We start from the raw sequence: 27,420 nt of genomic DNA, 5'->3' as shown, positions 1-27,420 counted from the left end.
ATTTTCCATCTTTTGACTATCAATATATGGCTTGTACAAATAACGATTACAGGCCAGTTATAATAAGGTCGATTTTTCTTTCATGATTGACGTATGATTGAAATATGTAACATCGTTTTTGCTTATAGTATCAATTACCGATGCTTCATAGTCGATTTCGACTTCAGCGGCAGCAACATTAAACTATTTTTAACGATACGTGAATTAATTTTAAATTATAATCACTAAATTAAGAGCCACGCTCTTTTCTGTATAGCATTCTCCATGCTACTTTTCTAGGGAAAAATAGGGCAGTGGGTTCCCTCTTGCCCTCCGCCCCGCAGTAGGTACTCTGACGCGAGTGGGATGACGCCCTGAGTAGTCTATTTCAAAGCCGTACTAGGACTCCTGTCCTCCGCCTCTGAATAGGACTGCCCTCTGTCAGGTTCAAATGTTACATAAGGTAAGTAAATAAAGCAGTGAAGTGAGGTACCTACAACACCTTCGCAATGAGAACTACTCCCCGCGCCAGTTCTCCCGTAACTACGGTCGCTGCAACGCGACCGAAACTTCGAGAAAACAATCTAATTTTATTTTAAGTTATACCTTTCATTTTCCTATCCGTCCAAAAGGAAAAGGACGGGTAATCGACAATCATAAAATTCATGGAATACACATCAATTTTAGGCCGAAATTTAAAAATGCTCCCGAAATTTTATATTAGCCAATAACCCGGCAGAATTAAGCAAAAAGTTATCAGCGAGATACCTATATAATTCGCCCGGGTTATTCATTCGATAAGCAAATGACGGATATAACTTAAAATTAGGAGGTGTCTGCAGGAATGGCGGCCTAAGTTACGTTAGTTACTTTAATTTACCAAATTTTAATGTTTACGTAATTAACATTTTTTTCTACTATTTTTTTTACATCTTAAGTGATTTTAGAACAAACTTTGAGCTTCATTATTTATTTAATGTAATTTATAATAGATAAGGAATTGCGTTAAAGAGTATTCTAACGCAATTAGAATACTCTAATATAATAATTTATTATTATAATAATTTCCTTTATTATAATAATAAATTCCTTACCGCAATTCCTTATCTATTATAATTTATTATTATAATAATATTCTTTATTATAATTATTTACTTATTTTTACGAGTTATTACTTAATGCAACATCTTGTAATTTTCTGCTTGACGAGCTCACGACTATATCCCAATTGGGGTAGTCAGAGGTCCATCCGAAAGATGAACTAAGTACCCACAAATCGCCGAGCTTTCTGTTAGACCCACTAATAGGTCTATTTTTTCTGCTATACTAAGTTTATTGTTAATATAATTCACTATATTATGATCAAGAAATTTAATCATAACGTGTTTTGTGCCAACTTGACCGCCGCCATATGTCGCTGAAGGATACTGCCGCAGTCGTGAGTGTCCGAACAATTCGTATTCAACCCCCCCATTCATCCTACCATAATGCCTCGTTTACACGTACCGAGCAAAACGGCGAGACAGTGCACTCGGTCGATACTTGTTGCGTATTTACTCCATCACGTGCGTCAGCTTGGTCGACGTTTCCCTTCTTTTCACTTGGGGCCAATTCTCTTAAATATAATCGTGTGATTGCATACATTACGTACCGAAAGACAGCCCTCAGCGCTCTCAATTTTCCGATCAAGTAGTTAGTGCCATCAGACAACCTCATTTTAAGTCATGTAAACAAGAAGTGTAAACGCACCTTTGTTTAACGTGACTTATTGTAGGTTTGCCTCAGAATGCATCAACTGCTTGGGTGCCTAGTTTTTATACGCACTCGTTAAGTGCACTATTTCGCCGGAAAACAGCACGTGTGAACAAGGCATGTTACAAGAACCAAAAACACGATCGTTTCCCAAATTCACCAGTAGATGGCGCTTCAAATAGGCACAAAAGTTTACCTATCGTTCTTTTTATATGAAAAGCAATGCATGACAATAATTATAAAATAGTTTCACCTATTGTTAATAAAGTTGTTTGAAGCCTGTAAGCAATGGCATAGATTAAAGACTGTAGGTATAGAACGGTAACGCCCCGCACCAATACGTATTGTGCACTGACCTCACCCCCTTTGGGTCTTACTTTAGTCTGAAATGTCCGGTAGCCGCTGAGGAGTAAGAGGATTGTCTATCTCGCTTGCATGGCCAGTACGGGATATTAATTACATCGTCAAAATAATTTGTAGAATGCACTGCTTTCGTCATAATTTGTAGTGAGTCTTTGTACCCCTTGAAACGTAACATGATTAAAAACATTCACACACAAACACTCTCGTCTCTTTCGTATTAAGCTATATACCCTTTGTGCGAAAGAAACGGAGAGATTTCTCCAGGCGATGTGTTATATTTCTGTCCTGTTGTCATTCTAATTACGTTACGTTGTAAAGTTTAGAGTACGGTACTGCGTATGTAGTAGTAAAAGTTTAAATGGTAGTCAGTTCCCTAACATTCAGCTATAGGGGGTTGAAATAGCTACATCATCTTCGTGGTGTTATCCCGTTTTCACAGGGTCCGCCTACCTAACCTGAAGATTAGACAGGTCCGGTTTCCTCCAAAACCTGTCTGACCCTCCAATTCGCGTTCTCGGGTATGTGGGTTTTCTCACGATGTTTTCCTTCACCGATGAGCAAGTGATAATAATTTATGGTTCAAACATGAATTCGAAAACGATTTCTGGATTTGAACCTGCGTTCTTGCAGTGAGAGCCAAGTGTTCTACCTACTGCGCTTCCACAGGGGCTAAAAAGGCTACATTGGAGTAATACGTATGGAACGCGATGTTCATGCTTTATTCGGCTGTGCCCGTAAAATATCAGCGTCGTGGCTCACGCCATGGCTGTTGAGTCCATTTATTGACGACGTCCTTCATATCATTATTTCGACCAACGTCATATCTTTTTTAACCGGCAACGTTACGTGGAGACGTGTTATAGTAAGTTTCATCAATTTGTCTATCTGTCTCCATCATCGTAGCACCAGAATGGATGGTCCTATTTGGTTGCGTTGTTTTTTTTCATGTTTATGTTACGTCAACGTTTTCATTTCCTCAAATAATAGATGTTATTCTTCTTTTTAATTAACCTGACAATATCTTCCAGTGCAACTAGCGGCCGAGCGTCTCCAGCGAAGGGGTTCCGTCGGCAGTCTGGATAGTGGCATGTCGGTATCCTTCCAGCAAGGCAGCCGCAACGCCCTGCATGCCACGTCGCCTCGACACCCCGGGGAACAACGGTCACCAGGTATGATATCTTTGTGCTAGATGGAGTGACAATATCCATAAGGTGGCTGGCAGCGGCTGGGAGAGAAAAGCCGAGGACTGAGCTTAATGGCGTACAGCGGTCTATGTCGAGCGGTGGTTTAGCAAGATATCCAAGATACGCAGGGCAGAGCCACAACAATTTGCAGCAGATTGTTTCTTGTTATCATTGTTCCATTTACCTAATCTAATCTAGCCCATATGATGACGCTGTTAGGCAAAGGTCTATGTTCTCCTGTTCTTCTTTATATTTTACGTGGTCTCAACCAGTCTTTTCAGTAACCGTCCAAAATTGTTTAAATGGAAAATAAAAAGTTTATTTCGATAGCTACATTTAGACAGTTTGTTGATCATAATTTTGAATACAGTGCTTGTATTAGTAGATCGGAGTCCTAAAACAGATTTGAATACTAGCCATTGCCCTTATCAAGTTGGCGTACCATACCCCAGATAATAAGTCTGTTTCATCTGATCTTTACGTATTTTCGTACAAATTCTAAATTAGCTTTCTTTCCTCTTCTAGGTCGTCTCTTCGGTGGCATCGGCGGCATATTCCCTGGTCGGCAGCGCAAACTAAGCGCTTCAGGCGTTCCGGACAAGCAAGGACAACTCGGAAAGAGCACTGAAGTCTAAAGCGGTAACAACTTCGACCAATACCGGAATTTAATACGATTCATTCGGATAAATTCGATTTCTTGAACCGAATATTTCGGATAAATCCGATTTCTTGAACCGAATAATTCGGAATCCAAAAAATTGATTTAGGATTCTACGAATGATTGGTCCCCGAACGCAGAAGCGTTCTTATATCGAGAGATTTAGGCTAAAATTTCGCTTTATAGATTTCGTGAATGTTTTAAAGTCGCATTTTACTGTGAGACACGTCTCATTTCTGTGCCATCTTTTTTTCGAATCTTTGAAAGTAATTCAACTTGATATTATTAAGGTAAATACAGTAATCAGTATGGAACATGCTTTTATGAAACATTCAAATATAGATAGTTAGCAAAGTTACTAAAATGTAAAATTAATTTTGTTTGGACTCTCAGTACTTGAATGTTCTATAACAGTAGAAAATATAACACAATCAGTATAATAAACGATATTTCTGAAGTGTACTAAGTTTGCCAAATGTACATCACAAGGATTAGATATTGTAATTTATCGGTATTTTATAATACATTTGGGTTATTTAACATTTAAGGTCGAGGCAAATAATTGGTGACATTGGTTTTACTTTTCATAAATGAATGTGTTGAACAGGACAGTGGCTAGGTTTTAGAGATTTTTATGTCATTTCGGTGGTCCAGTATTTGCAAACTTTGCAAAATATTGGCTACAAAAAACTACTTTGCAAAGTATTGGGTACTAAAGACAATTCTGTTCAAGTGATAAAACGGTATTCAAGTGCACAATTGATCTTGCTTTAATATAATTAATAAATATGCGCCACCGAAAAGACGTAAAATCTTGAAAAAAAAAAACAAAATTTTGGTATTTTTATGTCTCAAATATATGACCGTTGGTTGTTTAAATCTTTCTCAATACTAGCAAAAGTCCTGTTAAACACAGTCTCAGGGATACCGGTGTAATATTTAATTAAGGGCAGGGTTTGGACTTCTAATACTTTAGTGCCAATACGTAGCATATTTGGCCGTTCTTATTGTAAACATTTGATTTCTAAATGCATTTTAAAACTGACCGCAACTTATAATTATTACATAAAATCATCAATTATGATGTTAACTGAATTCTTGGAGCTTTCATTTAGTGAATAAGCAGATGTAGCGCCTTTTCGCCGAACAATTATACCTACGCAATTTTTAATTACCCAAATGTTTCGGTTTTTGACAAGTGAACTAGTTGGGAAATGATATTATGCCAATAATTGATTGCGGAGTGAAAACTTGACAAAAAAATTCTGCGATAAGCTATAGAACCGAAAAGGCATTTGCTAGGTAAGCGTGTCTTTTGTGATTTTTTTTTAGTAAGTTGCGGTCAAAATCAATTTGAACTCGAATTTTCGTATATTCATAAGAAGTTTCTCGAAAACACAGGATTAGACAATACGGTACAACATTGCAACGACACGGAGAAGAGAAAAATATTTTTATATTTTTCAAAAAATCTCTTTTTATATTAAAATCATGGGGTGTATGTGAATCGAAAATGGAATTTGGGTCCATATTTTGGGATTAGTCGAATGATGTTAAAAGGATTTTGAACTGTGTAAGCTAATAGTTGTAAAAGGTTGGTCTGCGCCTTGGCAACTTTGCAGGGCAGACCGAAGTAAGGTCAGAGTTTTACGGGTTTTCAAAGCAGTAATTTAATCACCATTTTGAAAAAAAAAAGTAATTTCATGCACGTTACCATCGAGAAGTATTAAATTAATGTTATTTTAGAAAGATTTTTATCTTAACAATTTTATGGCACTTTATTCAATTGGAGATTATTTATTATATTATTAGATAATAAACAAGTAATAAGTGAAGATGTTTCTCTATGACAGGAACCGCATTTTCATAATAGTTGCATATACTCCCAAATGAGGGGGGAGGTCACAAGTCCGACAATTTGCATTGACTTGTGGTTTCAAGGATTTGTGTCCGGTTAATGGCAATAGGCTCGCACCCTATTACATGGGATTTAATCATAGCTGGCAAGGAATGAGTGTATACACTTCTGCATACCTCTACACCTTGCTGATGTAACCTTATAATATGACATAACTTAATAGCTCATATACGTACCACTGCTGCGCACAGGCCTCCCCTCAATCAACTGGATCGGGTATGGAGCATACTCCACCACGCTGCTTAAGTGCGGTCAACTCTTTTGTTATAAATTTACAATTATCATATTATGCATTTATTTGCATTTCGTCTCCAAGTGAATAAAATGCTCAAATTCATCTTTTTTTTTAGAATAATTGTAAATACGTTGGGAAATATAGGGCGCAACGCAATAGAGAAGAGTAGATACTACTTATCACAAAAAAAAAAAAAAAATATTCTGAAGCACAAAAAGCAATACATAATAATTACTACATCACAGTTAAAATTAATATTTATTCATTAAAAATTTAAATAAAAAAATATTTGAAGAATAAAAAGTACGAATTTATTCAAGATATTGTTGAAAGTTTATTAGCGGTAGTGTAATCTTTTGGAGTAGGATAAGTTACCTTCACTTTACGTGATTATGATCTATTTTCCCTTCAAAGACTCGAGCTTTTTTCCTTTTACACAAGGTGTTAGTGATACCGCAACGAAAACTTTGGGGGATGATTCAGACCATGATTCTGAGTTGATATCAAGTGGAATTTTCCATCGCAAACGTAAAGAATTGAAAATTATTTAAAAAACACAAAAAGTCGTGAATTTTGCGACGGATAATTCCACTTGATGTTAACTCAGAATCATGGTCCGATTTATCCCCCTCAGTGTTCGTTACGATGTCACTAACAGCCTGGATATCTCTGAAAGTACGACTAATTTTTTTTTTCAGACGTTACTTAGATATTATTGTCTAAGGCGTATGGCTGTAGAATATAAAAAAAATAATACTACATATAGATTGGATACTTTGTCCCGTATTGATATGAGCTTCGAACGAGCTCGATTTACACCTTTTAACAAAAGTTGAAGTGGCTTTTAGAGAATCACATATCACATTCAAGAAACCATCGTAGTTTTGAAAGGATTAGCAGTGTGATTTTAAATGATTTTTAATCATATTTTCAGAGATATAAAAAAACCTTAAGCTAAGTTTTCGAAAGAGCTGTCTGTAAAAGTTACATTAAAAAAGTCTCGACAGACAGACGTCAGTGAACCTATAAGGGTTCCGTTTCTCCTTTTGAGGTCCGGAACCCTAAAAACAGCCGAAAAATTACATGTCAGTTGTTTTGAAAACTCGGTTTTGGTTGCTTTTAGGCTCAAGTATTCAACTTGTTTTAAACTGTGATTGCAATTTCTTTACCGTTATAAATATAGTAGTACTACTGACTTACACCCTCTGTGGTGTAATGGTTGTACTCCGTACTATTATAGCTGGGTTAGTTTGAAAGTGCACTTCGAAAATATTTGAAAATTCTGTCCTATTTACAAATTAATCCAGCTATATTTAACGGAGATACTTGACGAACGAACAACTGTATTCCAAGTACAGTTTAAAACTAGTTAAATGTTCAAGTCTTGCTTTAAACTATATTCGAATGTCCAAAACTAGACTAAGTTCCGAATACTTCCCAACTAAGTCCTATCAACCCGAACGCTGCTTGGTCTAAGTATCGACTTGACTTACCTAAGTAATGTTACCTGTACCCCTTGGATTTACCTTTACTTATACCTAGTTATAAGTACCTTTAAATTATAAATGACTATATGGCCGGTCTAGAGAAAAAGAATAAATACTAATACTTTCGGAAAATGCTTATAGGGAAAATAAACTTTCACATAATGTAAGAAAACGCTGCGTTTATTTTTAGAACTGCCTTTTGGTTGTATAAAACGTGTCATCGGTTTGTAAAAGCTGTTGTATTATGTAATGTAACGAGTGTGTTTTTATTATTATTAAACTCTTTATTGTACACATGAATACATAAATGATGTCAAAAAAATAGGTACAAAAGGTGGATTTATCTCTAAAAGAGATCTCTTCCAGTCAACCCAACTTTATTATTGAGCATTAAAATTTTAATTTTGAATAAATATTTGAATTCGAAAATGTAATTTACTAAAATAATTTAATTTTATCCGTGTCCTTAGATGTCAACCAAAAATTTTTGTTATTTTAATCTGACAGCTATAAAAATAGTGCCGTCCTTCTCTTACAACGAGTGCAAGACAGAGATAAAGTTAGTTTTAGAACTGTCAAACTAAATTAAATTGTAAACACCAACTAAATTTTGCAGGGAACACCACTATGAAAGCAAGTGACACGTTAGACACTACAGCCATGTCTGTTCTATAAATAAACACAGTTGTTTCAATCATTTTTCTATCTTCATGACTTTTTTTAATTTTTAAAGGCCGGCCAAGTATCTAAATGTTGACTAATCTAATGTAGCTAATGTTGACTTTATACCAGTTACGTAGGGTCGTTGTTTCTACTATTTGATACGTGGGTAGATAGACAAAATGATTGTTGAATTCTAAGGAGTGTTTCCGAATCGGTTGGGGAGCCCCGTTTTGACCGTTTATAATTCCTGGTGTAACTTCTAAATTTGAATTATTATATTCTTTTAAAACCAATTCAAAAGCAAAGCAAATTAAAGTACCCGATGTTTCCGCAATATGCAATATTTAACGGATTTTTTATTTTTTATAGCACTTAAAGAAACTCACAAAGAGAAAATTGAATCGAAAAATTCCGACCTTATATTTTTCGGTTTATTTTTCGATTTATTTTTCGGTTTATAACAACGTGGCCCCCTAAAACTATGATTTCAGTGAACATGACTTCACTACTAGTATATCTTGTATAACGAAAAGAACCTATTGCCAAAATCTGTCCATTAAAAAAACCTTTGAATCTCCATGAAATAGCTTGACTGACTTAATAGTAAATTATGTTTTTTTAAACGCGTACGCTGCCACATTGAAGCAATTCATCTGAAAGGAATATTTCTATTTGACGTTGCGCACTTAATATGCGCGAATGTCAAATTGCGATATTTCTTTTGAATAATTGCTTCAATATGGTGTTCGATTAATTAAAGTAACATCCAAAATAATAAGTTTATTTTCATTGATCCGGAACTAGTAATGAGTAAATAGTTTTTGTTATGTGCAGTTTTCACTAACACAGTTGGCTCGACCGTTATAGACGGCGATACGGCTCACCTATCACGTTGGTCTAACAGAAAGCTCGGTAATATGTGGGCGCTTAGTTCGTATCGCGATGGATATATCTCTGGTCCATTGGGATAATGCCAAGAGCTTATATGTATTTATATTTTACAATGATGATTATTAAGTTGGTCAATCTATAATAAAAACTATTGGATAAGAGTTTGATTTTCATAATAAGTCTAAATTCAAATTAAAACCTTTTGTAATGTCTGTGTTAGTTGTAAACAAGTGTAATGCATGACAAAAAGAAAGGAATTGATTAAACTGTTCGTCGTTGGATTTAACTTTAAGACGTCATTCTCATACATTTCGGGATTGTATTGTCTCTGCTCACCCCGGTGGGAGATGGGCGTGAGTGTATGTATGTCAGCATGAAAGTTTTCAGAGCTTTCTGATATCACTGGGTAATGTACGATGCTTTATAATATTTTGCATACAATCAAAGAAACATCCAGCCAACAATCAAACATCTGAAGGTCCGGGTGCGTTTCGATGGGGACATAGTCTGAATCACTTTGTGAGACTGTCCTTTGTTTGGTAAGGACATTGCAAGCTTGAATCACCTGATTGATTTCGTGCTTCGGAGGGTCGTAAAATACCTCCATCAAACCGCAGTGGAGCAGCAGTGGTGGAGTATGCTCCGTACCGTCTCCGTATAATTGAGGGGAGGCCTGTGCCCAGCAGTGGGGCGTATATAGGCTGTTTATGTTATGTTATTCATACAATCATGCCGGGTCCTTTCCATACATTTCAGATTTAGTACTAATACTCGGCACTTGCCCTTTTTGTGGTATGGGTAGATACCGTAGTATATTATTACTATATTTCGTTACGGAGTAACTAGATGTCGCTAGCTGTATAAGCTGATATATGAAAAAGGCGCCATCTAGCGACGGCGTTTAGTATCATTATGAACACATAATCGCTAGTACAAATAATCGCTACCGGCGTTGCATTTGAGTGCGTTTTAGCAGCAATTTTTTTAGTATGACGAGAGACCTGTTTTACGTAGTGTTTTATATATTAGTTACTCGGGCGACCACATTGCCACTACCCGGGTATTTGTAAAGGGAACCACGTGATATCAGTTATCTATGATCCAAATGTGAATTCAAACTGATAAAGTCGAATTTAGTGGTTTAGAGCCCAAACCGGGATTCTGTCACTTGTTTAAAAAAAATTCACGCATTAAAAAAAACATCGCTTGTATGCAAAATATTAAAAGTATGTCAACAGTGATGCCACCCTAAAATCATGTATCATTAAAAAAAAAAACATCTACTTAATATTTCATTTAATCCCAAACCTGTTAGTTTTAAAAAATCTTAATGTATTTTCCAATACGTATTTCAAGCGATTTGCGTGTTTGTTCCATTATGTATACGGTTTATTTTCAATTATTTTTTGTTATGTTGTGATTCTGGCGAGTTAGCCTCATAGTAGATACGTTTTGAACATAACTACTTACTTTTACCTCCGAGTTCTTTTTACTAAGATTTTTGAAAAATCGAACGCATTTTTTTATTTTTAATGAATAATCAGAATTGTTTTAAGCTTTACTTAACTACATAACTTACTTCCAGGACTAAAAAAATACATTTTTTGTAATGATATTTTAAAATAGTATCTACTATGAAGAAGCTGCCATTATTAACCGACTTCAAAAAGAAGGAGGTTCTATGTTCGACGGTAGCTTTTTTGTAAAAATGCTTGTAAGTTTCGCTTGAAACCAAAGATGTATATTTTTTGTGTTCGCTCTACGAAAACCATTTTTTTGTTGATTTTTTTAGATCTTTTTGCCTCTAAAATGTAAGGTACCATAGGCAATGTAAAGTTTAGAGGCGTCATTGTAATTTTTTAGTTTTAAGCTTACCCTAGTTATGGGTTTATTTTTTTTTCTGTAACATACCCCTGCTAACTTATATACTTAATATGTATATTGAAGAGTACATTCTAATATATATCCAATAGTTTGTAATTGTTATATAAAAGTAGTGGATAAGCAATAAATGGTGTGTGCGTCACCTTAATACAGGGTTGCTTACTGAAAAAATCCCAAAAAAAATTTTTTATGAAAAAATATCAAAAATTTTTTTTGGGATATCATTTTTAAAAGCACCCTGTATGTTGTATAATAACGTTGTTGAGAGTTGCTACAACTAAGTCACTTATAATAGTTTTATTTTAAAAAACAATGAAAATGTATTTATTTATTAAATATGAATTAACTTTCATGAGGATTTTCGCGTGTTTTATTTTCTTTAGCCCACCGTTCCTTGGGTACTGAATATTTATCTAATTTTATATAAATAACAATTAACAAATGTACCTACAAAATATATTATTAGTGCATTTGGTCCCAATCAGATGGACCTCTGTCTTGGTTTTATTGACACAAACCAACGCTCTGATAGGTTAAATGACCGGCTTAAAGATAAATTATTAAATGATAATCTAGAAAACAAGATGTGTGCTGACTTCAGAACAACCTAATTTTTTTGAAGTCTGTTGACAATAAAAGCCAGTCTACATACTTAGATACCTTAAGTTCTAACTGGATATTTGCAAGAATAACTTTTGTCATTTTCATAGAAGGGAATATAGAAGGAAAGAGAGAAAGGGGAAGGCTAAGAAGAGCTTACACGAAACAATAAATTAAAGAGAAGGCGATCGTCGTGTCTTATAAGGAAGTGAAAGAATAGAGAATGCTACACCGACAAGAGCGTGGCTGTTAAATTGATGATGATGCTAGGATATTTTTGCTTTCACGTGGCAGGGATTTTGATTGTGTTAGAAACTGGAGGTTCCGCATTATGCATCTGAACCCATTTTTAAAAAGACCGATTTATATGCAATAACATGTATTGGTGTTCCGCCGCGAAAGTTCGGCGACGGAATTTCCGTCTAGTGTGGCAAAGGCCATATTGACGTCTATAGAGAACCGAAGAGGAAATATGATTGGCCACCTGATACGACACGATTCATAAAAAACATCATAGAAAGAAAAAATGAAGGGAAGAGAGGAAGGGGTAGACCTAGGAGAGCATTTATGAAACAGATAAAAGAGAAGGTGCAGGTCGTGTCGTATCAGGAGGTGAAGGTTTTGGCGGGAAGAAGAAAGGAATGGCGATTACTCCATCGACAAGAGCGCAGCTCTTAAATAAAGAGAGAGAGTGGCTGAGTGGCAACTCACAGCGAAGGACCTCAGTGGAATTCACTAAGACCGCAATGATTCCTAGTTTCCCCGATTCCCTTTCGACTGACGACCCCATTGCCCTCTAGAGACAAAGCCGCAACGAGCAACGATACTGCACTTGTACGTATTCTCCCCACCTCCCCTACTAAGCTGTGTTAAGCACATCACATATCTATACAGAGTAATGTATAGGCGGTAAAACGTCATGAGTTTTCTAGGCGGCTGGCACTAGGGTGGCATGGAGTGGAGTTGACATATAAAAATATTTTTACAATCAATTGAAAGATTGGTTAATAGTTGGCTTGCTTCTCCATGCGGAAAGCCACGGGAGCTCCGTGGTTCCTTCGCAATGAAAATCTGCACATTGACCTAGGTCTGCCAACCATTGCCCAATGGCTCAAATTAGCTTCCAAACGTTTTTTCGATTCTGCTCCGCACCACCCAAATCCCCTGGTAGTTGCGGCTTCCGAGTACATTCCGCTTAGGGACGGTACTGAAAAGTATCGGCGTCCGAAGGACGTAATATACGATCCCGACGACCCGATTACTCTAGCCATAGAGGCAGCCAATCAGCTCGCGACACCAAACACGTCAGGGCCCCGATACCGACCCCGCCGGCGTGGTCGACGATTTCCCTCATTCAGCGCTTATCGCTATCGACCCACTAGGGTCGATTAATTCTTTCAAATATTTTTCCTCTCAGACGACGCCCTGAGCCGAGGTTCGCACCCAACTGGGCACCCTCAGGCCTGTTGTCTTAAACGTTGTACCGGGTGAGAGCCTTCAGCGCTCCCCATTTGTCCGGCCAAGTAATTAATGCCATCTGCGGCGCAAATCTACAATAAGTCACGTCAAAAAAAAAGGCTTGCTTCTCAATCGGAGAGCGCCGGTTCGAAACCCTGTCCGGACTTGCACCAATGAGTTAATTTATCTTACAGTTTTGACTAACACAGTTGGCTCGACCATTACAGTCGACGATACGGCTTACCACCTATCACGTTGGTCTAACAGAAAGCTCAGTTCATCTTGTGATGGATGTATCTCTGCCTATCTCGTTTGGAATTTCGTCGTGAGCTTATGTTATGTTAAAAGATTGGATTAACAATTTTTGAATTTCTCGTCGAGACTGCTGAGTATCGACGTTGAAGTGTGAAGGGGGAAGTAATAATGGTTAAAATAAAAATAAAGAAAAAAGTATTTATTATTAGAGGATGCCACAGCAACAATACAAACACAGTAAAAAAAAAACACAAACAACAACAACAAGCATTCAATCTCGTTAAGTAAGTACACTGTCAGCTTTTACTATTCATTTTGTTATTTGATAAAATACTATTTTTCTCAATAACAACTATATCTGTCAGAATAGAAGTCAGTACTAGTTTCAATTCAGGTGAAGGTTTGTGATAGTCACTTTTAAAGATTCATGCACATTATACATAAGTTAGTAAGTAGTTAAGATTTTTAACGGGTTTATAAGTACGTGATTAAATGTTAAATAAATAAAAAATAATTAGGTACCTTATTTCGTGTTTGACGCTGTGAGCTTTGTGTGTTGTCGAAAAAATAGTAGCGAAGTGAGGGTAGTTACACCTACAACACCTTCGCATTGACAACCACTCGCTGCGCCAGTCATGCCGTGGCCACGGTCGCTGCAACACCGCCGAAACGTCAGAAATACAAAATTAATAAGGTAGGTAATTGTTTTTTATCTTATTTAACATAATCACGTATCGACCCGTATAAAATAGTTTACTATTGTTATTTGAATTATTTTACCACCTTTTTGTATTTTATGTGTTCTCGCAAATAAATTGATTTGATTTGATTTTACTACTACACCGGCCTGGAAAACTACTGGAAACCTACTACACTTTTATTTTATTTTCTAACCTATAAAAGTAAGAGATTTAAAATAAAAAAAAATGTTTCATTCATCAATAGTAAATATTTCTTAACTTTTACCCCGACTGAAATTACTCGAAAGAAATCGCTAAAGAAAATTTTTTTATTGTTTTTTTTTTGCAAAGAAGCGCTTACGTAGTGTTTGTTCATTATTAGAATTATGCGGAAGCATAATTCATCCGACCATTAAGTTTATTAAATGATATTTGTTCTCTCTTATCTGTGAAGAAGGTAACTAAACATAATACGTACTTAGCTTACTCCTTACCACACCAAAATATCTCTTTAGAAAAGTTACATCAAAAAATTTTCCACTAGCAACGCGACTCCACCCCACATTGTGCGCACATGTCCATCGATGCCGGCTATTCACTTCAGCTCTGACCACGTGACAACATATACTGGTTTCACGGCGCAAACTGAACAAAACAACGATATACCTACTTATTACAAGAAAAATGTTAAAACAGTAACGGTAAGTCAATTTTTTTTATTATTTTTTTTTGATGCAAAGTGGATGTGAAGAACCCCCGGTCCTGTATGTCACTCATTTGTTTCTAAAAGAGTAGTTTTAGTTTGCACTAACACCGTTGTTTCGACCATCATATAAACGGCGAAGCGGCTCACCACCTATTTGGTTGATCTAACAGAACGCACAGGTGAGCGTGGGTACTTAGTTCATCTTGCGATAGATCTCTGACTGCTCCAATTGGAAATGTAGTCGTGAAGTTATGTTATATGGATACGCGAGTAGTCCTTTAGGAACGTTTAAAGTGAAATTTCGTGGTATTTGTATGATCCGATGGTATGTTTGTAAATGTAGTAGGTAATATTTCGAATCCCAGCTCTTGAGTCCATTTCAATTCCATTCTGGTTCGCAACTAACCGAAAATTTTCGTATTTGTGGTTTACCTAAGATATAATTTATTACTTGGCCGGAATAAGTTCTCCATCTTAGGGAAAGCATTAAATCGATCCTGACGGAAATTCATATAGCCATAGAGTACACTAATCAACTCGCGATACAAGACTTCTGATTAGCACACACACGCCTCCGTGGTCCAGTGGTTGAGCGTTGTGCTCACGATCCGGAGGTCCCGGGTTCGAATTCCGGTGGGGACAAATCACAAAAATCACTTTGTGATCCCTAGTTTGGTTAGGACATTACAGGCTGATCACCTGATTGTCTAAAAAGTAAAAAGATCCGTGCTTCGGAAGGCCCGTTAAGCTGTTGGTCCCGGTTATTACTTACTAATGTAAGTACGTAGTCGTTACATGAGTCATGTCAGGGACCTATGGCGGCTCAGTAATACATAACCCTGACGCCAGGGTTGATGGGATTGGTAATTCACTTCACAATCCACACGATAGAAGAAGAAGAAGCACACACAGGTCCGGGAAAGCGGGACAAAATGGGCGGAATGTTCTACGAATCCTGCTTTCAGTTACGCGGACCACGCCGGCGCGGTAGAAGCGGGGTTTTAGTTTTTAGTTCATTTACAATACAAATTTATATCGCTATCAGTCTACTTCGAGTTTTAACACCCTGAGCGACGTTCACGTCTATCTTGTTAACGCCGGACTAGCCTCAACCATATCGTCTTATTTTTTACCGTATCTCAGACTTTGTTTAAGTACAACACAAAATAATTACTGTATTGGATTATACCTGCATCCCTCATTTTCCAAAAGTATTTCTAAAACTCCATCTATAATCATTTTTTGCAATTATTATAAGGTTTATGTTTGACTAATTAATTTGTATCAATGTCAGTCCCACACGGATCAAGAGTTATCGACATCGAATAATCATTATAGCTCAGTTTTAAAACTTGTAGAGATAATAGCTGACTCATATTATAATGATTATGTCACAGCCTGTAACTAAATCCTTGTAAATGTTAACTAATATTGTCGTATAAGGCTTATATATTACAAATAAAGATAATATCATAATATTTTATCATTAATTTATGAACTACGCTCTTCTTTGGCTCAAAAGCCAGTTCTTTGACTTTTTTTATTGAATATAAGTATTGAAAATACTATAAAATACCCAAAACTCTTTATTCCCCACTTGGGACAGTAATTAAGAGGTACATTCATCGCATGGTGAGCTAGGTACCCACATTTCTCCCAATGAAATGCCTGCGTCCCAAATCCTATGAGGTAACGTAACTTGTCAATGTATGTGCTACGAATTTAATATCTGATCACAACAAAGTAAGTAGTATTATTTAGTGTAAACAATAGATTCGTAAACTTTCTAATTAAGTAATTTAATAAGACGTTATACAGTTCATAATTACAAATGGAGTTATTTCGCTATACAAAACACGAAAACAACACTTCCACCGCAAAACGGGTACCGCAAAAACACCAAACTGTCAAAAGTGTCAAAATCGTTTCGCGCGTTTTCCGCACCTGACAGCTGTCAAAGTTTTGGCGCGAAAAACCACGTTTCGGAGCGAAAGCGGCGACAAAACTGGCCCCGGAGAGATGGTTATCCTCATTTAGTGATAATTTAATAAAGTTAACTAAATTATAGGCATTTAATTCAATTTAAGCGCGTCAGTTATGCTCGGTCAATAAACTACTTACCGTGTTATGTTACATACTAAGATGGGGAAGTAGAAAACTTTTTATTATTGACTAATTAAATAATTAGTAAGTATAGGCTAGTTTGTAACTAGTCAAATCAGTTATTATTTACCAAACGTCAAAACACGAAATTATTATGGGATTTGTATGAAAAAGCACACTGTGACGTCATAGAAAAACGTGATAAAATGTCGGACTTATTTTATTGTTACGTTTTTCTTGATTAAAATTCACAAATAAGTTAAATAAAAAGAAAATGTTTCTTTTTTTATATTTAGATATCTTTATTTTGTATCAAAATTTCATAATTTATCTTGAAGTTAGTACACGAGTCAATTATGCCATTCGTGTCTTAATGCTACGGCCTTTCTGGGGTTGACAGAGAGGATGGAGCTTGCTTTACTATTTCCCCGATACCAAGAAAAAAAGATAGTTAAATGTTTGACACTCTAGTGGTTATTTTACTTGAACTGTATTGCAGGACAGTAGAGGTCTTATTAATATATAACAGTTTTTTTTTCTTACGCGTCTCGTTAGGTAGTCCTATGGTTAGCTGATAACTTGAAAAAATTAGGAACGTTCAAAATTACGCCTAGAAGTTCGTAAGAAAAGAACTTGAATTTTGTTCCTTATTAGACCTCCGAAATTATTCTGCATAATATATTTTATTAAAATATATGATTGTATAAATTTTGTGCTGAATTGTACTAAGATTATGAACAAATGTACTTACAATATTTCTGCATATATTTTATTAAGATATTTGATAAGTACTGACGTTTATTTCGATGACAAGCTCAGATGTCGCAGACTTTATTTCAGTACTAAGTAAGTACTTTCAGTATTTCAAATACTTAATAAAAAATTGAATTTGGTTCATAAATAATTGTACGATGTATTTACCCTCTCAGATGGAGGAGCCATTGGACGGCCGCGAGAGCGGCGCCGGCGCAGCGGGGTTCGACTCGGCGGCCATCTTGAATGATGACGTCTCGCCTACCACTAGCTTTTGCTACAATATACCTAACTTATTTAATGGGTGAGCTCTTTAATAATGGCCCTGACTCCTGAAGACGCCTCCTAATTTCATTTTAAGTTATTCCTTAATCTTCTTATCCGCCGCAAAGGAAAGGGATGGACGACAGGTGTTAATTTAAAAATGAATGAGTGACATAATGGCCTTCGTGGTCCAGTGCTTTGAACGTTGGGCTTACGATCCGGAGTTCCCAGGTTCAAATCTCGGTGGAGACATATCACGAAAATCACTTTGTGTTTTGATCCCTAGTTTGATTATAGAACATTACAGGCTGACCTGATTGTCCGAAAGCAAGATGATCTGCGCTTCGGAAGGCACGTTAAGCCGTTGGTCCCGTTTAGTACTTACTGATGTACGTTAGTAGTCGTTACATGCGAGCCATGTCAGGGGCCTTTGGCGGCTCAATAATAACCCTGACACCAGGGTTGATGGGGTTGGTAATCCACCTCACAACCCACACGAGAGAAGAGTGCCTTTATATCCCGCGCGAATCAAATAGCCATATCGCTGATGTGCAACCCGTTTGAGCAGCATGCTTATCCCTTGTTTCATACCGAACCCTAAGGTTCATCATCAATCCATCAATCATCAGTGGCAACTGTTAAGACAACTGTCAAGTCGTATTCTGATCATGACAACCACACCAATGCACACATATGCGCGCGCACACACACACAGCAACAAAATTTTAGTTTATATTCTATTACTTTATTCTTTTTTTTTTCTTTTATTGGGTTCTTGGACGATAGGCTAATGGCCTGTCACCAAGTGGTCCGTCCGTAAATTGAGGAGCAGAACAGTTGTTATATTAGATTATAAGTGTCTCAGTTAGAATGTTAAGGATATAGGCTTCATATTCTAAACATTACAATAAAAAATAAAATAAAAATAAAAAAGATCAAATACGAATACCTTGCGTTTTCAGATTAGGGCCAACATCAGTGCTATGTGAACGAGCTGAGACGGAGACGAGTGAGTCGTACACCACGGCGGAACCTTCCGAGGAGCCGGTAGACCACCAGCAATACGACGACGATGAAGAATATTCACCTAAATCCAGTAAGTTTCATCTACTAGTTTCATAATTAAAACACATAATAACGGGTTCTTACCGCGTTTAAATGGGGATATGAGACTCCCGATATTTCGACACTGTTGCAAGTGCCATGATCACGGGATGACTGATGAGATTGGAGTGGATAATAACCGCGTAAACTTAAAACAATGTACTAGTTTCATTTCCGATGCAACTACGCTCGGCACTTCCAGTTCGCACTAGATCCGTGTGCTTTGCACAATCGTTTCATGCGGAAAGCCACGGGAGCTCCGTGGTTCCTTCGCAATGAAAATATGCACATTGACCTAGGTCTGCCAACCATTGCCCAATGGCTCAAATTAGCTTCAAAACGTTTTTTCGATTCTGCTCCGCACCACCCAAATCCCCTGGTAGTTGCGGCTTCTGAATACATCCCGCTTAGGGACGGTACTGAAAAGTATCGGCGTCCGAAGGACGTAATATACGATCCCGACGACCCGATTACTCTAGCCATAGAGGCGGCTAATCAGCTCGCTCCCTTCCTCTCTTTCCTTCTGGATGATGATTTGATTTTAGAAAGTAAGATATAATACTTTATAATGGATCAAAATTAAGAGACAACGTCACTAATAACTTATAATGTTACAGGTTCCAAAAATGACATTCCAAAAAGAAAACAGAGAAGATACAGGTACGTATGTTCAATATAAAATACATCATCATCATCAGCCCATTAACGTCCCCACTGCTGGGGCACGGGCCTTCCCTATGGATGGATAGGGAGATCGGGCCTTAAACCACCACGCGGGCCCAGTGCGGATTGATGGTTATTAACGACTGCTAATGCAGCCGGGACCAACGGCTTAACGTGCCTTCCGAAGCACGGAGGAGCTCGAGATGAAAACTTTTTTTTTTGTGGTCACCCATCCTATGACCGGCCTTTGCGAGAGTTGCTTAACTTCAACAATCGCAGACCGAGCGCGTTTACCGCTGCGCCACCGAGCTCCTCGTAAAATAAAATACATAAATAACATTTAAACTAAACGCTCATAACACTCATTGGAGTAGGCACATTGGGTAAATTAACACAAGTTCACGACTGTATCCTAGTTGGGGTAGTCAGAGATACATCCATCGCAAGATAAACTAAGTACCCACACATCACCAAGCTTTCTGTTAGGCCAGCGTGATAGGAGGTGAGCCGTATCGTCGTCTATAATGGTCGCACCAACTGTGTTAGTGAAAACCACTTATCATAAATTAATAACTAATTGATACAAGTCCAGTACCGGGGTTCAAACCGGCGCTTCCCGTTTGAGAAGCAAGGCGTGGCACCACAGGACAATTTTTCATTCGATGTCTATAGGCACCTACGAATACTTGCTCAGAGAAAATTTAAAAGCGCTCTACGAAAAATTTCCTTTGGGTACTACTTATTACTTAGTTTCTTCGATATTTATTGGACTATACTTTTGAATTAATATTTGTGAAACGAAAGTAAATATTAGCTTTTAAAATATTAGCTTATATGTATACAGTAGTGAGCTTATGTTTCGATAAATAAATATATGTATATACAGGGTGTTAGTGACATCGTAACGAAAACTTTGAGGGTTAATTCAGGCCATGATTCTGAGTTGATATCAAGTGGAATTTTCCGTCGCAAAAGTATGGAACGGAATATAATTTAAAAAAACACAAAACATCATGAATTTTCTGAGAGGAAATTCCACTTGATATTAACTCAGAATCATAGTCTGAATCATCCCCCTCAGTATTCGTTACGATGCCACAAACACCCTGTATATTACACATACACACTCAAGAAACATAAGCTCATTACTGTATTCAATTGCAAGATGAACTAAGTACCCACCGTGACAATGCTCCCAATTAACTAGACACGGCATAAATTGCACACATTTTGTCCATCATGGTTTTACTGGTGAGATATGGCCCTTTCTATTTCTCTAGCGTTATCCCGTTTTACACAGGGTCCGTTTACCTAACCTGAAGATGTGGCAGGTCCGGTTTTTTACGAAAGCGACTACCTGTCTGACGTTCCAATCTGCGAGGGGATAATCAACCCAATACAGGTTAGGTCACATATCCGAAACGCATTTCTCGGGAATTTGGGTTTCCTCACAATGTTTTTCTTCACCGCTCAGCACGTTATAAACATTTAAGATTAATTAGTTTAGGTGTTTGGAATCCAACCTGCGCTGCGACCGAGTGAGGGTCAAGCGATCTTCCAACTGGCCCTAATTATAGTTATTTCTCGATGATTCCAGAACAACCTTCTCGAATGTTCAACTGGAGCAACTGGAAGCAGCGTTCCACAAGACGCACTATCCTGACGTCTTCTTTAGAGAGGAGCTGGCTATGAGGATAGACCTCACGGAAGCCAGGGTTCAGGTAAAGGCGGATATCATTGTACCCCACACGCCTCGCGATGTGTGTACCTTTATATTCGTGGCGTGGCATATGCTACGCCCGTATAAAGCCGGATGCAAATATTGCGACACATGTGCCCCGCATGCCATGCGCTGCATTCCTCATAATGTGTGTACCTTCATATTTGTGGCGAGGCATATGCTACGCCCGTATAAAGCCGAATGCAAACATGCGAGACATGACCCCTGCACGCCATGCGCTGCATATGTTTATATTTGTATCTTCACATTATGATTAATAACTCATTGGTGCAAGTCCGATAGCGGGGTTCGAACCCGCACTCCCCGTTTGAGAAGCAAGCTAATGTACTACAGGACCACAGTGGCAGTTGGCACAGGGCAATGGAATCAATGCATGTAATGGCTGGTATTTCTTAGGCCGTGAATGTGCCGGCTACTTACTTAGCAATTATTAATCCGAAGAACTTATCCTCTTGCTCCATTCCTCCAGGCATTCTGAATTTCTATTCAATAAAATTATTGGTTTCTTCATAGGTATGGTTCCAAAATCGTCGAGCTAAGTGGAGGAAGCAGCAGAAGGCTGGCTGTGAACAGTACCCTCGCACAGCCAGGTCTCCAGATGACAGATCCCCATCGGCCCTCGCTTTGGAAATGAGGGATTTCATTACTATACCTGGTGAGCTTCTGTGACGTTTCAATGGTAGTTTCAGCATCTATCTAGCGTTGGGGTTACGATCCGGAGGCCCCAGGTTCGAATGGGTGACGGTGAGGAAGTGGGGACATATCACAAAAATCACTTTGTGATCCCTAATTTGGTTAGGACATTACAGACTGATGACCTGATTGTCTGAAAGTAAGATGATCCGTGCTTCGGAAGGCACGTTAAGCCGTTGGTCCCGGTTACTACTTACTGATGTATGTGAGTAATCGTTACATGAGCCATGTCAGGAGCCTTTGGCGGCTCAATAGTAACCCTGACACCAGGGCTGATGAGGCTGGTATTCCATCTCACAACCCACACGATAAGAAGAAGTATCTACCTCTATATGGCTTTGGTGGTCCAGTTGAGCGTTAAGCTCGCGATCCAGAGATCTCAAGTTCGCATCCCGGTGAGGACATAAGTTACCACAAAAATCACTTTGGTGAATCCCACTTTGGTTAGGACATAGCGGGTTGATCACTAGATTATCCGAAACATGATCCGGAGTGCACTTTAAGTCGGTCCCGGCTTCTATTTACTTAAGTAACTTTGTATTTGTCACAAGAGCCATGTCCCCGGACATGGCCTAGAGCGGCTAAGCTCATCTTAAACTTTAGCAGGGCTTAGAAATGTTTATGAAACTTTTGTTTCACTTTCAGTATCATCACCCCAGATGGTCAACCTAGCAGAAACCACTTACCAATCGAAGAAGCATCCTCAACCAGCGATCCATATAGCTGCTCTACCAACCAGACAGAATCCTCAAGTAGAGCTACCTTCATTCTCCATACCCCTCCAATACAACCTTGGTACCTTCAAAAAAGTAGGCGAAGACCAAATTGATATGGAAAGCCCAGAACAGTGGGATGGTAGAATGATGAACTTTAACATTATGAACCTAAAACCTTTAATCGAAAGGCAAACTGATTCTGGTGACATGAAATATGAAGTGAAGAATGAGTCTAGAACCTTCGAAATGTCGAACAGTATACAAACTATTGAAACAGAAGACATACTAGGCAAAGAGAGTGTCAGTGAAGGTCAAACTATAGCACCAGACTTTGAAATAGAAAGATATCAAAACTACCAGAGTGAAGGCGACAAAAGATATCGCGATAATACATTTGAAGAGTCAATTATGGAAGATAGAAACGATTTCGTGGGAGATTTTCTTTGTAAGAATAACTTTGATAAGGCTGAAGAGAAAAGGAGTGAGTTTGAAGATTGTCATTTATTGGATACTGATAGTAATGTTGGTATTAGTAATTTTGAGAGTACTCTGTAACCATAATAAGGTATGTTACCATGGACCTTATCTTACAAGGACACCATGCATTATGTATGTATGCAGTTGCCTCTTGGTATTAAAGAGCGAATGCTTTGGACTGTAAGGGTGGTGGAAACACGAGATTTTATAAAAATAAAATAATATATTTTATCAATATGAACCGGTCCTGCGCTGCCCGCATCCAGCGGCATCCCGCGACCTGGATGCGCTGGATGCGGGCAGCGCAGGACCGATCGTCGTGGAGATCCTTGGGGGAGGCCTATGCCCAGCTGTAGGCGCCGTACGGCTGATGATGATGAATATGAACCATCAGCGGACAATGAAACGTGTCAAAACACAGAAACAGAAAAAGAATGCGGCGACTGCTAGTCACAAAATCAAAACATAATAAAAACTCCGCAGTCGCTAACACTTGGTGTCTTATGTTGGTTGCACAACAAGCACATATTTCATTGATAGTGCGACGGTCGTTTCGCCACCGTGGGATCCTAGTGAGATATGGTCCTAACTTAATAGTCTTTCAAAACCAAAACAAGTAAATTCGTCAGTAGGTACTAACTATGGCACATTACAGTCGAAGGTATTCGAGCGTTTTGAAAACTGTGACATATAAATTGGCTAATGGTCCAAATATGAACCTGTGTGGTGAAGTATAGGTGTACGGTCGCGAGCATTAATATGTATACACTTTGGTACCATGTCACATTAACTTCTTTGACAAATTGAACTGTAAGTCTCACTAAATGTCAAATATGTTAGTGCGACAGAGTCCTAAAGTGGGTACATTATATTGCTCTTGACTGTACTGCGCCTTATATCCAATACTCAAATATTTATTGCATTTCGTGTAGTAAAATGGGGTGATACATAGGCATAGGAACTAAAACTTGGACCCAGTATGGCACAGCACCGTTGAAGGGAAGAGAAGTGTGTATTAAAATTAAAACTTATCATTTAAAAAATCGTCTACAGTGCAATAGGTCTTTTTAAATATTTTTTTTTATAAATAAATTAGTTTAGGTTTATTGTTAATATCGAAACAGTGTCGAAATATCGGGAGTCTCATATCCCCATTTAAACGCGGTAAGAACCCGTTATTATGTGTTTTAATTATTGTTAATATGTTGTTTAGGTTTTATGTTAATTGTGGTTGAGTGCAATATTAATGTAAGTTAGTTGTGACTTAGTAAAACAAAGCTGATAAAAAAATATGTTGTAATAAAAAAGATCTCAATTTAATTTAATTTTATAGTAGCTATAGTAAGGTGTATAATAACAAGAAGCTTATCGAAATCCGTCCAGTAATTTAATAAGTGTAGGTAACTTAAGTTTTTTTTTAAATCACCAAACTCAAACCCTTGCTAGACTAAACAGACACGCTAGTTTCAATGCAGGTAATTTGTAGTCTCAATGTTTACCCGGAATGAAGTTAATTGAAAGAAATCCAGGATTTGTTTCAAAAAGCACTTTTGCAAAGCACTTTTTGTATTGCGCACTACGAGTTTTTCGCCGCGCGGCAGAAAAGGGCAACGGCATAATGTCGCACTGTAATACTGCGTCGCTGCGGTGGCTCTGCCGCCAAGTGCGCGCAATACAATTTAAAAGGGTGTCCCTTAAGTTGCATAAAATTAATAACCCTATTTTGAAAATCCATAACAGACTTGGCATAACTGTAATTTGCATACCAATTAGAATGAATAACATAATAAAAATATATATAATTATTAAGCATATTAATAAAAATCCATAATTTTAAAAATTATAACTTTAAAATCCATAGCATAAAAAGCAATAAATCTGCAAATCCATAATATTAACATAATGTAGTTAATACCTGTCTCTGAACAGAGCATAGGATTAAAGATTTTAGTGTAATACTGAAAGAGTGGTAATGGTAAAATCAACATTTATTTACAAAATCATTTATAATTATTATATATTTTACGTCGAACTGACAAATCATAAATGAGGCTTAAAATTAAAAAGTCAGTTTTATTTAGGTACTAATTTTTGTGATGTATAATATTATTTATTTCACAACTTTTAAATGTGGATGGTTGCTTTTAACGTTTTGTCAGGCACTTCGTAACTTTATTTGCATTAAGTATATCATATTAAGAGTATGGGTTTCAACTTTTATGGGTGTTAATTATATATTTTTTAATCGTTATTTAAATTGACATTATGTATATTAAACATATACTTTTTAATGTGTTTAAATGATTAAGGATTTTCAATATAGGCATTTTCAATTATGGATTTTAATATAGACCCAATTTAAAACTGTTTGGTACAGTATTACAGTGCGACATGCTGCTGATCATCAAATGATCTATTAAATGATCTTAATAAAAACAAGTTATTGGATAATTATCACTAAATGATAAACGAGGTTATGTTAAGCTTCGTTTCCATTGACGCGGAGCAGGGCGGAGACGAGCGGAGATGTGCAGGAATCGACCAATCACCGTGAGGGAGAGAGTGACAGAGCGTCTTCGTTTTTCGCTCTCTCGAACGCTATGATTGGTCAAATCCGCACATCTGCGCTCTTCTCCGCTCTTCTCCTCCCATCTCCGCTTTTCTCCGCCCATCTCCGCGTCAGTGGAAACCCGGCCTTAAGCACTAAACAAGCTAGGTTATTCATCGGGTTAGGTTTTGTCACCGCTGTTCAGTTCAGGATTAAACTAACTTCGTAGTTTGTAGCAAGTTTACTTTAACTTTGATACTATACTGGGGTTTGTTATGATTGTGTTTGTACATCAACGACCTCCGTGGTCCAGTGGTTGAGCGTTGGGCTCACGATCCGGAGGTCCCGAGCTCGATTCCCGGTGGGGACATATCACAAAAATCACTTTGTGATGCCTAGTTTGGTTAGGAAATTACAGGCTGATCACCTGATTGTCCGAAAGTAAGATGATCCGTGCTATGGAAAGCACGTTAAGCCGTTGGTTCCGGTTACTATTTACTGATGTAAGTGAGTAATCGTTACAGGATCCATGTCAGGGGCCTTTGGCGGCTCAATCATAACCCTGACACCAGGGTTGATGAGGCTGGTATTCCACCTCACAACCCACACGATAAGAAGAAGACCTTACTCTCCGACCCCATGTTATAATAGACTATCCTAAATTCATACCATAAACAACCAAATCCCCATTAATTATCCTTCCATAGTATTCTCTCTTACCTTCTATCAATCTTACGTTCCATTCTACTCATTTTGCTACATACATACATACATAAACTCACGCCTTTTTCCCACCGGGGTACGGAGAGACTATGGAATTCCATTTACTTAGATCCTGACACACTTCTCTTGCTTCCTCCACATTCATCAATCGTTTTATACACGCACGCCGGTTCAGAGTAGTACTGAACCTTTTCCAAGGATATCTCCAATTTGGTCAATACGTCCTTCTAGGTCTTCCTCTGCCAGCCCTACTACCAACAAAGAATAGCCTTATAACTGTTTTAAGAACTAATTATTATTATCATTGTAGTCTTTCGTAAACTAGTTTAGTCTAGCTTTTATAATTAAAATGGATGAAGCATTCTGTTTTGCATTATTATTCTGTAATAGTTTTTGTTTTATATAGCGTTTTTAATTATGACTTCATAATTAAAAAGGCTTACTTTGAGGTCGCAGTTTCGAATCCAGCACAGGCCTAAACCAATGATTGTCGAATTTGTTTTTGTATTCACGTTTGGATCATAAATGATTATCACGTGCTCAGCGGTGAAGGAAAACATCGTGTTCCGAAACACCGGCTTAACCTGTATTTGGCTGGTTTTCCCTTCGCGGGTTGGAAGGTCAGACAGGCAGTCGCTTCTGTAAAAAAACCGGACCTGTCCAATCTTCAAGTTAGGTAAGCGGGCCCTGTTAAAAACGGGACAATGCTAGGGAGATAATGAGCTTTTTTAATTATGAAGGTACTTAGATTTTTTGCAGGATTGAGACATAACTAACAGCCTCCGTGGTGTAGTAGTCAGCATGTTAGGCTCGCGATCTGGTAGTCCGCGTTCGATTCTCAGTGGGGACATTGTCGAAACCACTTTCTGAGAATGTCCTTTGTTTAGGGTTAACGATTTTTCAGGCTAATATAAGGTCCATG

The 27,420-nt window shown here is 37.7% G+C and overlaps 2 protein-coding genes across 9 annotated transcripts in view; both read left to right on the top strand.

Moving 5' to 3' along the window:
- LOC126377829 (IQ motif and SEC7 domain-containing protein 1) overlaps nucleotides 1–11,374 on the top strand; it is a 296,986-nt gene extending 285,612 nt beyond the window's left edge. For all 8 annotated transcript variants that reach the window (XM_050025768.1, XM_050025762.1, XM_050025761.1 and 5 more), the window contains 2 exons: nucleotides 3,123–3,263; nucleotides 3,804–11,374. In XM_050025768.1, coding sequence (XP_049881725.1) covers nucleotides 3,123–3,263; nucleotides 3,804–3,913 — 251 coding nt within the window. In that variant the 3' untranslated portion in view covers nucleotides 3,914–11,374. The remainder of the gene's footprint in view (nucleotides 1–3,122; nucleotides 3,264–3,803) is intronic.
- Nucleotides 11,375–13,951: 2,577 nt separating this feature from the next.
- Nucleotides 13,952–23,434, top strand: LOC126377879 (muscle-specific homeobox protein tinman-like). Its single transcript, XM_050025928.1, has 8 exons — nucleotides 13,952–14,021; nucleotides 14,552–14,708; nucleotides 17,746–17,873; nucleotides 18,796–18,929; nucleotides 19,555–19,597; nucleotides 21,198–21,321; nucleotides 21,855–21,996; nucleotides 22,680–23,434. The coding sequence occupies exons 1-8, from the start codon at nucleotides 13,963–13,965 to the stop codon at nucleotides 23,303–23,305; spliced, it is 1,413 nt and encodes a 470-aa protein (XP_049881885.1). The 5' UTR covers nucleotides 13,952–13,962; the 3' UTR covers nucleotides 23,306–23,434.
- Nucleotides 23,435–27,420: the final 3,986 nt, after the last annotated feature.

Source organism: Pectinophora gossypiella, chromosome 24 (assembly GCF_024362695.1).
Source record: "Pectinophora gossypiella chromosome 24, ilPecGoss1.1, whole genome shotgun sequence".
In the NCBI taxonomy this organism is placed as follows: domain Eukaryota; kingdom Metazoa; phylum Arthropoda; class Insecta; order Lepidoptera; family Gelechiidae; genus Pectinophora; species Pectinophora gossypiella.
This window is presented reverse-complemented; position numbering and strand designations above follow the sequence as displayed.